General features: G+C 39.4%; 1 protein-coding gene across 5 annotated transcripts in view; it reads right to left on the reverse strand.

Moving 5' to 3' along the window:
- Positions 1-15,343, reverse strand: part of PNPLA8 (patatin like phospholipase domain containing 8) — a 50,363-nt gene that overhangs the window by 19,413 nt on the left and 15,607 nt on the right. For all 5 annotated transcript variants that reach the window (XM_005205445.4, XM_005205444.5, XM_059885859.1 and 2 more), the window contains 2 exons: positions 6,765-6,916; positions 3,007-3,101 (listed from right to left, as the gene is read on the reverse strand). In XM_005205445.4, the coding sequence (XP_005205502.2) occupies positions 3,007-3,101; positions 6,765-6,916 (247 nt within the window). The remainder of the gene's footprint in view (positions 1-3,006; positions 3,102-6,764; positions 6,917-15,343) is intronic.

The raw sequence follows: 15,343 nt of genomic DNA on the forward strand, positions 1-15,343 counted from the left end.
CATAACCCTGAACTAAGGAGGAAAAGGGGCGAAGAATGCTTTGGGGGATGCAGAGAGGGTGGGAGGGGCAAAGATCTGTATGGCATTGCTGCTTACAAAAAGAAACAAAAACAGTAAATCATTATTATAATGCATTTTAAATATTGTATGTATTTTTAAGTCTTATTCTAGTAAAAGAAGTCTTCAGCTTGTTTTAAAATTCACTGTATGCTATAACTATGTAACAAATTGTTATTTGTCAAGTTTCAGAAAATGTTTACACTAGAAATAACTTGCCCCCAAAATTAAGTTGCTTATAAGGAAAGCTACTATAAAGATATTTAAAAAAAAATTGAATTTTATTGTACAGGTAGAAAAAAAGAACAACAGGGATGTTAACCTTAAATTAAATATGTATTTTTAACTTTATAAAAACTATATGTGCAAACAAAAGTTTCACATTAGAATATACAAAATGAAAAAGAAAGGAAAATTATGAGCACTGTAAGTTAAGGTTAACATAATCAAGAAGACACAGTGGAAAAGATACACTGCTAAGTGCAGAAATGCGCCTATCACACAAGATACTCTACTCCATGGATGAATCTCTGATTTAAATCCCGCTTATTGAGCATCCACCTACTAACCAGGGTGCCTGTAGATACATTTAAAGGTATGAATCTAGGACCATTTCAAATATTAACAGAAATGGCCAGGATAACAGCTTCAGGAAAAAAATTCCAAGAACATTTGCCCTGGGAAAGGTCTCTTCAAGAAAAGTTTCCATAGTTACATCAATTGGGTATATAAGTATTATTCTCCTATCCTGAGAGTGAGTCACAATGCATTTTTAACATACTAGAACATCTAAGAAGTGCGTCTGTAAAGAAAACTGTTTGACTTTCTTTGTTATGTGTTAGTTCAGTCATGTCTGACTCTTGAGACCCCATAGACTGCAGCCCGCCAGGGTCCTCTGTCCATGGGATTTTCCAGGCAAGAATACTGGAGTGAGTTGTCACGCCCTCCCCCAGGGAAGCTCCCCGACCCAGGGATCAAAGCTGGGTCTCCTACACTGCAGGCACATTCTTTACCATTTGAGCCACCAGGGAAACCCCTTAACCTTCTTTAACCCAGGTTTTTCAAAATTTGCTATCATCTGAGGAATCACTGTTCAGTGGAACATCACAGGAATCACCACTCCTTATGCTTCTGAAATTATCCCCACAACCATTATTGAGTTTTCAAAATGGAGCATAAACTAACATGCCCTTTGGGAATATGTCATACTTGATCCAGATAATACAGAGAAATCATTTGGCTTTGATGCTGGTAGCCTTTAGGATTACTATCATAATTCTAAAGAATGAGAAAAAAATAGAAAAAAATTATTATGATAAACTAATGTAAAGTAAGGAATTATCAGGTAAAGCAGTAAAATATACAGCAGGGATCTGTAATGCTAATAGTCCTTGAGCGTTACCTGGGCAGTAAGCAATGCGGATGGTGACTGCAGCCATGAAATTAAAAGACGCTTACTCCTTGGAAGGAAAGTTATGACCAACCTAGATAACATATTCAAAAGCAGAGACATTACTTTGCCAACAAAGGTTCATCTAGTCAAGGCTATGGTTTTTCCTGTGGTCATGTATGGATGTGAGAGTTGGACTGTGAAGAAGGCTGAGCGCCGAAGAATTGATGCTTTTGAACTGTGGTGTTGGAGAAGACTTGAGAGTCCTTGGACTGCAAGGAGATCCAACCAGTCCATTCTGAAGGAGATCAGCCCTGGGATTTCTTTGGAAGGAATGATGCTAAAGCTGAAACTCCAGTACTTTGGCCACCTCATGCCAAGAGCTGACTCATTGGAAAAGACTCTGATGCTGGGAGGGATTGGGGGCAGGAGGAGAAGGGGACGACAGAGGATGAGACGGCTGGATGGCCTCACTGACTCAATGGACGTGAGTTTGAGTGAACTCCGGGAGTTGGTGATGGACAGGGAGGCCTGGCGTGCTGCGATTCATGGGGTCACAAAGAGTCAGACACGACTGAGCGACTGAACTCAACTGAAGCAATAGGCAGGGCACCCTGAGAAGCTTCCTGTGCACACAGGAGAGTAGGTGTGGGGGTGGGTGGCGGTGATACACGGGTGAGAGAGCTGATATAGGAAACAGAAAAACAAACGGAAAGCAAAACAAACACTCATCTGATAGTGAGTCAGTGAAAAACTAGAAAATTATTCAGAAACAATTATACTCTAACTTGCCAATTTCTTCCATATAAATACGAAACTGGAATTTTAAATGTACATCAGTTAGGAATATGCGAGTAGCAAAAGTATCCCTCTGTGAGGAAACTGCTTCTTATATCCTTTTTTATCTAGTTGTCTGAAATCAAAACTTAAACAGATAAATGTGAGAATCCATTTAAAAGATTTCCTCACAGAGGGACACTTTCCAAAAGAAAGCAAAATCTTATCCATCCTTGAGGTTCTATTGGTTTGAGTACAATTTTGAATACCCACCATCTTGTGGGCTTCGCCAGTAACTCAGACGTAAAGAATTCACCTACAATCCAGGAGACCCAGGTTTGATTCCTGGGTCAGGAAGATCCCCTGGAGAAAACAATGGCAAGCTACTCTAGTATTCCTGCCTGGAGAATCCCATGGACAGAGGAGCCTGGCGGGCTACAGTCCATGGGGTTGCAAAGAATTGGACATGACTGAGCAACTAACACTCACTTTTTCACCATTTTGTTACTTTTCGTAAGGCAATTAATTTACAAATTGTTCTTGTCACTGTGGCTTATTTAAAACATATTAGAAAAGCACACTAAAATCTATTTCTGAATGTTAACTTATTTCCAATAAGCATTTTTAAAAGTTAAGCAAATTAAAGGACTATTCAGTATCAAAATATGAAACTAACATCCACCATTTCAGGAAATGACCATGATCTTAATCATGAGAGTTTAATGTTCTTTTGCTTAATGCACTGCTGGGATGCACCACTTCCATATAATAACAGCAATTACCTGTGCTTACACCACAAATGTAATCAAAGAGTTGATGAACTGGCTTCTGAGTAAGTTCAACTAATTTTCGTAGTGTCTGAAGAGCAACCACACCCCTGTAGGAAAAATAAAAGGCAAAAATGAGAAGTCCTGTTTTAAGGAAAGCTAATCTATCTACTAAAACAATCCCTGGTTTTCTAGTTTATATGCTAATATGAAAACTAGCCAAAGGTTTCTGGATTGCTTTTGAAAATACAGTATCTAAATAATGGTACTGAAACCTGGGTTACAGCAGCAGATTTTGAATTTACACTGCTGCTGCTGCTAAGTTGCTTCAGTCGTGTCCGACTCTGTGCGACCCCATAGACAGCAGCCCACCAGGCTCCGCCATCCCTGGGATTCTCTAGGCAAGAACACAGGAGTGGGTTGTCATTTCCTTCTCCAATGCATGAAAGTGAAAAGTGAAAGTGAAGTCGCTCAGTTGGGTCCGACTCTTAGCGACCTATGGACTGCAGCCCACCAAGCTCCTCCGTCCATGAGATTTTCCAGGCAAGAGTACTGGAGTGGGGTGCCATTTACACTAGTATCTCTTTAAATAAGACAATGAAGATATGGCAATATAAGGTATTATAGCAGACACTACAACTCTGGAAATTGCTTAAACTCTGTATTCACTGGTTTGGGGATGTCATGAATTGGTTTCTCCACTTACCAACATGGTTGGTAAACCTATGCTTCTACACATTTCATTTTCTGTAATTCATCAGTCATATTTTTGAGCTCTCTTTTATTCATTTTTTTAAAACTCTCAACTATCTCAAGACAAGGTTCTGCACTAAGGAGGTATTAATTTACGCTGCTGACTTTGTTCATTTCTGAATCCTCACCAAAGGTAGCAAGTAGCTTCAAATGTGAAAGATGGAACAGCCTAGGAGATGCGGGCCAATTCAGGGTGTGTGTAACAGGTGGACAATCCTTAATATTGGAGGATATACATACACAATGAAAAGTTTTCATCTCAATACAAGGTGTGGAGCAGAGAACACTGTATTAATCAGGTACCATAAAATAAAATTTAGTGTCAAATTGTGTTTTGATATTGCAAGCACAAAGTCACTAGAAAATATTGTATTATTAAAATAGAAAATGAAAGACTATTATTAATTGTAAAAATAATGTAAATTCGAAGACAGCTGATAAGACAAGATCATTTATGAGAGACACACTGCAGATTTAATGTGCCTTTAATGTGAGACATGAAGAATTAAAGATCATGCCAGATAAAATATATTTAAGTGTGCCCTCCATTATCTTATGAAAAGGAAAATAAAACATGCACACACACACATGCGCGCATATATATATATTCATACAGAAAAAACATTTGAAGAAATAAATCAAAATAGTAAAAATAATCTTGGATACGTGAGATATATTATGTTTGGCTTGTTTCTCTTTGTATTTTTTTTCTCCCAAGTTTTACTTGTATAAGCCAGAAGAAAACTGTTTTTAAAATGCAGTATTCATAAAGTAATTCTGGACAATTTAAAAATCAGTATTATTTCTAGGTCGAGTCTATGTTTAATGCTGTACCAGGTAGAACAAGTAAGAAGGGTTCCTTTTCTCATGAGGCTTCTTATCTTACTCATTCTGTACAAATTTCCCATCCTCGCTGCTTTCTCATAGTCCCCTAAACCAGGGTCTCCCAACAGCACATCACTGACATTTGGGCAAGATGTTCCTCTGCTGTAGGAACTATGCCAGGCATTGCAGGGTATTTAGCACCAACTGTTCTCTTCTAAATTGACTAATAAAACGAAATCAAATACTCTTTGGTCACAAACCTCTTTTCACTCTATAGATCCCTCACTCTAAACAGACATTTGAATGCTCTTTAAGGTTCTTATTTCAGAACTCAACTCAAATGTTATTTCTTCAAAAACTCACAGTCATGATCACTCTTTCAAACAGCACTGTTACACTCTATCCTTTCACTCTGCCTTATTTTTCTTCATAGCACACATTATACATTTCTGTTTTTCTAGTTGTTATCTCTTAAAGGAAGAGTAGAGATGGCAGGGAAGTAGAACACAAGCTAGAAATTTTAGGGGGAAAAGATTTATAAAACCAAGCCAAAGTGTCTAGCCAACAAATAATAAGGAACTACACAATTAGCAAGCATGGATGGATTGCCAGTAGTAAGAAAGGAGTCAGATGGTGAAACTGGTGAATTTTACCAACTGGTGAAAGGAGATGGTGAAATCTCCTTCTGAGCTAAGAATGCATTAAATATTTCTTGTGTATACCAGAACTGGTGTCTACAAGATGTAGGGAGTCAGGAAGTTACTGATATAGGCTCCTTTTCTAACAATCACCTTATTACTAGGTGACTAATATATATAGGTAAGATACACACAATAAAAGAAAGGTAACATTACATAACATTGCCAAAATTTTAAGAGAATCATTGTTGACAAACTGTCCTAAACTACCAAAAATGTCTGAGAAGGTAAACTAAAACATAAGACTAGGTCACATTAAAATAACAGGAAATTCAGGTATATGTTAAAAGAAGTTCTTAAAGTTCTTAGATTGATAAATCAGTAAATCGAGAAAAACAACTTCATGTTTTACTTTAGAATTTGGTTTTATAATGTCATAATTATACTGAATCAGTTTAAAAAATTCTTACAATTGATCTGATCTACAGGTATTTTTTTTCAACTGATGTATAATTGCACACCACACTGTTCTAGTTTCCCATGTACAATGCAATGATTCAACATCTGTATGCACTGCAAAATGACCGCCCCATCTGTCACCATAGAAAGTATAACATTTTTTCCTTGTGATGAGAACATTCAAGATTTACTTTTTAAAGCAACTTTCAAATTTGCAAATACAATATTATTAACTACAGTTCCTATGCTGTACACTACATCCCCATGATTTACCTATTTCATAATTGGAAATTTGTACTTTTCACTTCTCTTCACTCATTTCATCCACCCTCCAACCTCCCTTCCATAGGGCAACCACCAAGCTCTTCTCTGAGTCTTTGAGTTTTCTCTTGCTTTGTTTTTGTTTCTTATATTTCATATATAAGATCATACAGTATTTGTCTTTCCCTGTCTGACTTATTTCACTTAGCAAAATAACCTCAAGTTCTACCTGTGCTATCACAAATGACATTTCATTCATTTTTATGGCTAAGTAGTATTCCTGTGTGTGTGTATACACATATCCCTTACATATTCTTTACCCATTCATCAATGGACACAGATTGTTTCTACATCTTGGCTACTGTAAATAATGTTGTAACAAACAAAGGTACATATATATCTTTTCAAATTAGTGTTTTCATTTTCTTCTGATCAATACTCAGAAAGTGAAATTGTTGGATAATATGGTAGTTCTGTTTTTATTATTTAGGATCTATAGGTTTAAAAAGACTATTTTGCTAATACACTAGTGGACAGAGACAAGAGTCTTATAGTCACCAAGGGGGTGAGGGTTGGGGAGGGATGGAGTGGGAGTTTGAGGTTAGCAGATATAAGCTATTATATACAGAATGGATACACAACAAAGTCCTACTGAACAGCACAGAGAACTCTCTTCAATATTCTACAATAAACCATAATGGAAAAGAATATATTATAAAAAGAATGTATGTATGTATAACTGCATCAACTTTGTTATACAGCAAAAATTAAAACAATACTGCAAATCAACTAACTTCATTAAAAAGAATTTTTAAAAAATCATTTTTCTAGCTTTACCTGGTTCCTCCACCATCAATTGAGAGAATCCGGATTCCTCGTCCTTTCACTGGATCCACATAGCCAATTAACGCCAAAATTTCTCTAACTGCAGCCTGTAGAGTTTCATCCTTAATTTGTCTCAGTCGTAGTAAATAAGGAATAATTTTTTCCTATATTGAAAGTAAAGACATTTTGCTGCTTTTGTCACAAGAGTGAAAATATATGATTGTTTTAAATCAACACATGTAGATCATCTCATGTAACCAGAATGCCAGTGTTTATTACTTTCTCAGTAATCTTAAATGATAGACTAGCTTTTCACATATTATTGTCAACTAATATCTAGGATGTATTTGTCCTAATATCCAGGCCAAAAAGTAACTTCAATATAAATATTTTTTAAAAGGTTCAGTGCTTAAAAATTGGAGAAAATGCCATTTGCTTAACACATATTTACAAAGTACTGTCACAACAAAAGATTAATGTCATATAGTTCATACAATATTTTGTCCGAATCCTAAAGAAGACGAAATTCCTTCATTGTAATTATTGGAAATTAAACTTGTTATTAACAGAAAAAAATAAACCATCTCATGTATACCGCATATGGAATACAAGTGTAGCTCACTGTGAAATATGAACAACTGTTAATAAATAAAATTAAGGTAGAAGGTAAAGGGTGATCATTATAAACAAGTAATTAGTTTAAACAAACTTGGGACCTCAAGATTCTAAGCATTCAACTTCATATTGTTGATCAGGCAGGAGATTAAATAAATCCTAGGAAAATTCTGAAAGAGATGGGAATACCAGACCACCTGATCTGCCTCTTGAGAAACCTGTATGCAGGCAGGAAGCAACAGTTAGAACTGGACATGGAACAACAGACTGGTTCCAAATAGGAAAAGGAGTACGTCAAGGCTGTATACTGTCACCCTGCTTATTTAACTTATATGCAGAGTACATCATGAGAAACGCTGGGCTGGAAGAAGCACAAGCTGGAATCAAGACTGCCGGGAGAAATATCCACAAACTCAAATATGCAGATGACACCACCCTTATGGCAGAAAGTGAAGAGGAACTCAAAAGCCTCTTGATGAAAGTGAAAGTGGAGAGTGAAAAGGTTGGCTTAAAGCTCAACATTCAGAAAACGAAGATCATGGCATCCGGTCCCATCACTTCATGGCAAATAGATGGGGAAACAGTGGAAACAGTGTCAGACTTTATTTTCCTGAGCTCCAAAATCACTGTGGATGGTGACTGCAGCCATGAAATTAAAAGACGCTTACTCCTTGGAAGGAAAGTTATGACCAACCTAGATAGCATATTCAAAAGCAGAGACATTACTCTGCCAACAAAGGCTATGGTTTTTCCTGTGGTCGTGTATGGATGTGAGAGTTGGACTGTGAAGAAGGCTGAGCGCCAAAGAATTGATGCTTTTGAACTGTGGTATTGGATAAGACTCTTGAGAGTCCCTTGGACTGCAAGGAGATCCAACCAGTCCATTCTAAAAGAGATCAGCCCTGGGTGTTCTTTTGAAGGAATGACGCTCAAGCCGAAACTCCAGTACTTTGACCACCTCATGCGAAGAGTTGACTCACTGGAAAAGACTCTGATGCTGGGAGGGATTGGGGGCAGGAGGAGAAGGGGACGACAGAGGATGAGATGGCTGGATGGCATCACTGACTTGATGGACGTGAGTCTGAGTGAACTCCAGGAGTTGGTGATGGACAGGGAGGCCTGGCGTGCTGCGATTCATGGGGTCGCAAAGAGTTGGACACGACTGAGCGACTGAACTGAACTAAGGGGTTCTATGTTGAGTTTTCCTGAGCTTCTCTAGCTATTATACACAGAAGCATCTCATCTTGTCAGCTCCCCAAGTTTAAGAGAACAACTGAGTCACAGCTATACTTGTGTTTTGCTGTTCTTCAGTTGCTCAGTCATGTCCAATTCTTTAAGACCCCCTGGACTGCAGCATGCCACACTTCCCTTTCAATAAATAAAGTGACTTCACAATGCTGCAGTCATTTTGCCTACTATGATAAATCAGATTTGGAAGGGGGATAACTGCTGGGAAGTACAACTTTTCTTCCCTTGAGGAACTTGCTGATTTGGGGAAGGAAAAAAGGATTGAAAAGCTGGGCTTGGTTCAGACAGCGGGCCATGAATGGAGGCCAGAGAAATCAGCTGAGCACTTAGAATCTCAAGGGTTTGGAGCCACAGTACTGAAGCCTTGAGGGGCCTTAGTCACATCACTGGTTTCACCTCAAGACATTCGCTCGATTCTTTACGTGAAATGACAAGTTCAAAAACTAGAATGAATATGGAATGGGATTTTCTGTAGTTTTGAGATTTTAGTCGTCAAGAGGGTGGTGATGGTAGAGAACACACCAGGTTCTCAACTAAAAGTCCAAGAAGAATATACCCTAAAAATAGGGCAAACCACAGGTGCAAGCCAATTGTAAGCCAGCCATGACCCAGCTCTGACCCTAACTTAACTGAAGCTATTAGTGCCTCACTCTGTATGTAAAGGAACAAACAGACTATCTCTGAAAAAAGAAATCATCTGATACAGTCTAGATCCTATGCAATTTTTAAAGTTTACAACATCCAGCATCCAGGAAAATTATAAGGTATGTGAATCTGGTACCAAATGACCAAACACCAAAAGGTGATCTTGACATTATTAAAATATAATAAAAATAACATTACTATCCACAAACATATGTGTGTGTGTGTGTGTGCACATGCGTGCTCAGTCCCATCTGACTTTTTGCAACCCTATGGACTGTAGTGCACCAGGCTCCTCTGTCCGTGGAATTCTCCAGACAAGAATACTGGAGTGGGTTGCCATTTCCTCCTCTAGGGCTTCTTCCCTACCCAGGGATCACACCCAAATCTCTCACATACCTAGGAATTAAATTTTCAAAAAAATCTAACAAAAGATATACAAGACACCTACATTGAAAAGTTTTTAAATATTAAGTGCCCTGGTCTGAATATTTGTGTCTTCTCAAAATTTCATCTGTTGAAATCTTAACTCTCCCAGAATGACAGTACTAGGAAGTGAAGACTTTGGGATGTGCTTGGTCATGAGGGTGGAGCCTTTATGAATAGGATTAGTGCCCTTATGAAAGAGGCTCCAGAGAGATCCCCTGGAGACTCCACCAGGTGAAGACACAGTGAGAAACCACCCGCTCTGAACCAGGAAGAGGGCCATCATCAGAAAGCAATCATGTTGGCACCTTGATTTTGGACTTCCAGCTTTCAGAACTCTGAGAAATAACTGTCTGCTCTTTCTAAGCTACCCAGTTGGTGGCATTTATTACAACATAGCATCCCTAATAGACTAAGATGTTGAGGGAGAATAAAAACAGTCCAAATAAATGGAAGAAGATACGATTTTTCAAGGCTTGGAAGACAATAAAGACTTAATTCACCACAATTACTCCATAAATTTAATGTAATCTCAGTATGGTTTTCTTATTTTATCAAATTCCCCAAGAAAAAGAAATGTAAAAAAAAAAAAAAAAAGATTGTTTGAGGAGGACTTACATATATCTGAGGAAAGAAGAGAAGTAAAAAAGGAAAGATATACCCATCTGAGTGCAGTTCCAAAGAACAGCAAGGAAAGATAAGAAAGTCTTCCTAAGTGAACAATGCAAAGAAATAGAGGAAAACAATAGAACGGGAAAGACTAGGGATCTCTTCAAGAAAATTAGAGATACCAAGGGGACACTTCATGCAAAGATGGGCACAAAAAAGGACAGAAATGGTACGGACCGAACAGAAGCAGAAGATACTAAGAAGAGGTGGTAAGAATACACAGAAGAACTGTACAAAAAAGATCTTCCTGACCCATATAATCAGGATGGTGTGATCACTCACCTAGAGTCAGACATCCTGGACTGTGAAGTCAAATGCGCCTTAGGAAACATTACTACAAAGTTAGTGGAGGTGATACAATTCCAGGTGAGCTATTTCAAATCCTAACAGATGATGCTGTGAAAGTGCTGCACTCAATATGCCAGCAAATTTGGAAAACTCAGCACTGGCCACAGACCTGGAAAAGGTTAGTTTTCATTCCAATCCCAAAGGACAATGCCACAATGCCAACAATGTTCAAACTACCGCACAATTGCACTCATTTCACATGATAGTAAAGTTATGCTCAAAATCCTCCAAGCTAGGCTTCAACAGTATGTGAACCAAAAACTTCCAGATGTTCAAGCTGGATTTAGAAAAGGCAGAGGAACCAAAGATCAAATTGCCAACATCCGCTGGATCATAGAAAAAGCAAGAGAATTCCAGAATAACACCTACTTCTACTTCATTGACTACACTAAAGCCTTTGACTGTGTGAATCACAACAAAGTGTGGAAAATTCTTCAAGAGATGGGAATACCAGATCACTTTACCTGCCTCCTAAAAAAGCCTGTATGCAGGTCAAGAAGCAACAATGAGAACCAAACATGGGACAACAGACTGGTTCCAAATTGGGAAAGGAGTGTGTCAAGGCTGTATACTGTCATTCTGTTTATTTAACTTATATGCAGAGTATATCATGTGAAATACTGGGCTGAATGAAGCACAAGCTGGAATCAAGAGTTCTGGGAGGAATATCAATAACCTCAGATATGTAGACAACAATACCCTTACAGCAGAAAGCAAAGAGGAACTAAAGGGCTTCCTGATAAAGGTTAAAGAGGAGAGTAAAGAAGCTGACTTAAAACTCAACATTCAAAAAACAAATATCATGGCATCCAGTCCCATCACTTTATGGCAAATAGACGGGGAAACAATGGAAATAGTGACAGTATTAACAAAATAAATAAAAATAAAATAAAAATAATAAAATAAAAATCATTTATTTATAATAAATAATAAATATAATAATAATTTATTTTCTTGGGGTCCAAAATCACTGTGGACAGTGACTGCAGTCATGAAATTAAAAGATGCTTGCTCCTTGAAAGAAAAGCTATGACAAATCTAGACAGCATATTAAAAAGCAGAGACATTACTTTGCCAAAAAAGATCCATATAGTCAAAGCTTGGGTTTTTCCAACAGTCATATACGGATGTGAGAGTTGGACCATGAAGAAGGCTGAGTACCAAAGAATTGATGCTTTTGAACTGTGGTGTTGAGAAGACTCTTGAGAGTCCCTTGGATTGCAAGGAGATCAAACCAGTCAATCCTAAAGGAAATCAATCCTGAATACTCAATTGGAAAGACTGATGCTGAAGCTGAAGCTGAAGCTGGAGCTCTGATCCTTTGGCCACCTGATGTGAACAGCCAACTCATTGGAAAAGACCTTGATGCTGGTAAACATAGAAGGCAGGAGGAGAAAGGGACGGCAGAGGATGAGATGATTAGATGGCATCACCAACTCAATGGACATGAGTCGGAGCAAGCTCCTTGAGATGGTGAGGGACAAGGAATCCTGGTGTGCTGCAATCCATGGGGTCACAAAGCATTGGACACAACTGAGCAAATGAACAACAGCAAAGCTGATTCTAAAATTTATACAGAAGCACAAGTGCCAAGAATAACTAAGCCAATTATTAAGAGGAAGAACAATGTTGGAAGATTTATACTACAGACATCAAATCTGTTACAAAGCTACAATAAACTGGGCTTTCCTAGCATTTCAGACAGTAAAGCATCCACCTGCAATGCAGGAGAGCCAGGTTTGATCCCTGGATTGGGAAGTTCCCCTGGAGAATGAAATAGCAACCCAATTTAGTATTCATGCCTAGAGAATTCCATGGACAGAGGAGCCTGGTGGGCTACAATCCATGGGGTTGCAAAGAGTCGGACAGGACTGAGAGACTAGCACACAAAATAAATTAGACAGTACAATATTTAAACAAGGATAAACAATGTATTAACAGAAAAGAATACAGTGTTCAAAAATATATCCATAAATAATCACCTGATTTACAATCAGATCAGATCAGTCGCTTAGTCGTGTCCGACTCTTTGCGACCCCATGGATTGCAGCACGCCAGGCCTCCCTGTCCATCACCAACTCCCGGAGTTCACTCAGACTCACTCATTGAGTCAGTGATGCCATCCAGCCATCTCATCTTCTGTCGTCCCCTTCTCCTCCTGCCCCCAATCCCTCCCAGCATCAGAGTCTTTTCCAGTGAGTCAACTCTTCGCATGAGGTGGCCAAAGTACTGGAGTTTCATCTTTAGCATCATTCCTTCCAAAGAAATCCCAGGGCTGATCTCCTTCAGAATGGACTGGTTGGATCTCCTTGCAGTCCAAGGGACTCTCAAGAGTCTTCTCCAACACCACAGTTCAAAAGCATCAATTCTTCGGTGCTCAGCCTTCTTCACAGTCCAACTTGCACATCGATACATGACGACAGGAAAAACCATAGCCTTGACTAGAAGGACCTTTGTTGGCAAAGTAATGTCTCTGCTTTTGAATATGCTATCTAGGTCGGTCATAACTTTCCTTCCAAGGAGTAAGCGTCTTTTAATTTCATGGCTGCAGTCACCATCTGTAGTGATTTTGGAGGCCAGAAAAATAAAGTCTGACACTGTTTCCCCATCTATTTCCCATGAAGTGGTGGGACCGGATGCCATGATCTTCGTTTTCTGAATGTTGAGCTTTAAGCCAACTTTTTCACTCTCCACTTTCACTTTCATCAAGAGGCTTTTGAGTTCCTCTTCACTTTCTGCCATAAGGGTGGTGTCATCTGCATATCTGAGGTTATTGATATTTCTCCCGGCAATCTTGATTCAAGCTTGTGTTTCTTCCAGTCCAGCGTTTCTCATGATGTACTCTGCATACAAGTTAAATAAACAGGGTGACAATATACAGCCTTGATGAACTCCTTTTCCTATTTGGAACCAGTCTGTTGTTCCATGTCCAGTTCTAACTGTTGCTTCCTGACCTGCATACAAATTTCTCAAGAGGCAGATCAGGTGGTCTGGTATTCCCATCTCTTGAAGATTTTTCCACAGTTTATTGTGATCCACACAGTCAAAGGCTTTGGCATAGTCAATAAAGCAGAAATAGATGTTTTTCTTGAACTCTCTTGCTTTTTCTATGATCCAGCGGATGTTGGTATTTTGATCTCTGGTTCCTCTGCCTTTTCTAAAACCAGCTTGAACATCAGGAAGTTCACGGTTCACATATTACTGAAGCCTGGCATGGAGAATTTTGAGCATTACTTCACTAGCGTGTGAGATGAGTGCAATTGTGCGGTAGTTTGAGCATTCTTTGGCATTGCCTTTCTTTGGGATTGGAATGAAAACTGACCTTTTCAGTCCTGTGGCCACTGCTGAGTTTTCCAAATTTGCTAGCATATTGAATGCAGCACTTTCACAGCATCACCTTTCAGGATTTGGAATAGCTCAACTGGAATTCCATCACCTCCACTAGCTTTGTTCGTAGTGATGCTTTCTAAGGCCCACTTGACTTCACATTCCAGGATGTCTGGCTCTAGGTCAGTGATCACACCATCGTGATTATCTGGGTCGTGAAGATCTTTTTTGTACAGTTCTTCTGTGTATTCTTGCCATCTCTTCTTAATATCTTCTGCTTCTGTTAAGTCCATACCATTTCTGTTCTTTATGAGCCCATCTTTGCATGAAATATTCCTTTGGTATCTCTGATTTTCTTGAAGACATCCCTAGTTTTCCCATTCTGTTGTTTTCCTCTATTTCTTTGCATTATCACTAAAGAAGGCTTTCTTATCTCTTCTTGCTATTCTTTGGAACTCTGCATTCAGATGTTTATCTCTTTCCTTTTCTCCTTTGCTTTTCGCTTCTCTTCTTTTCACAGCTATTTGTAAGGCCTCCCCAGACAGCCATTTTGCTTTTTTGCATTTCTTTTCTATGGGGATGGTCTTGATCCCTGTCTCCTGTACAATGTCACGAACCTCATTCCATAGTTCATCAGGCACTCTATCAATCAGATTTAGGCCTTTAAATCTGTTTCTCACTTCCACTGTATAATCATAAGGGATTTGATTTAGGTCATACCTGAATGGTCTCGTGGTTTTCCGTGGCGACGAGAGGAGTTACCCCGCGTCTGAGGTTAGGGGTGGTGGCCGGGAGGAGCTACCCCACGCCCCCACGCCCGAGGCCAGGGGCTGCGGCCGGGAGGAGCAACCCACACCTGAAGCCAGGGGCGTCGACGAGAGGAGTTACCCAGAGTTACCTCCTGCTCCGGCACAGGAGGGCCTAGAGGAGCTATCCCACATTGAAGGTCAGGAAGGGCGGCGGTGAGGAGATACCCCTTGTCCAAGGTAAGGAGCAATGGCTGTGCTTTGCTGGAGCAGCCGTGAAGAGATACCCCACGCCCAAGGTAAGAGAAACCCAAGTAAGACGGTAGGTGTTGCAAGAGGGCATCAGAGGGCAAACACACTGAAACCATACTCACAGAAAACTAGTCAATCTAATCACACTAGGACCACAACCCTGTCTAACTCAATGAAACTAAGCCATGCCCGTGGGGCAACCCAAGACGGGCGGGTCATGGTGGAGAGATCTGACAGGATGTGGTCCACTGGAGAAGGGAATGGCAAACCACTTCAGTATTCTTGCCTTGAGAACCCCATGAACAGTATGAAAAGGCA

This window comes from Bos taurus, chromosome 4 (genome assembly GCF_002263795.3).
Source record: "Bos taurus isolate L1 Dominette 01449 registration number 42190680 breed Hereford chromosome 4, ARS-UCD2.0, whole genome shotgun sequence".
Taxonomy (NCBI): Eukaryota; Metazoa; Chordata; class Mammalia; order Artiodactyla; family Bovidae; genus Bos; species Bos taurus.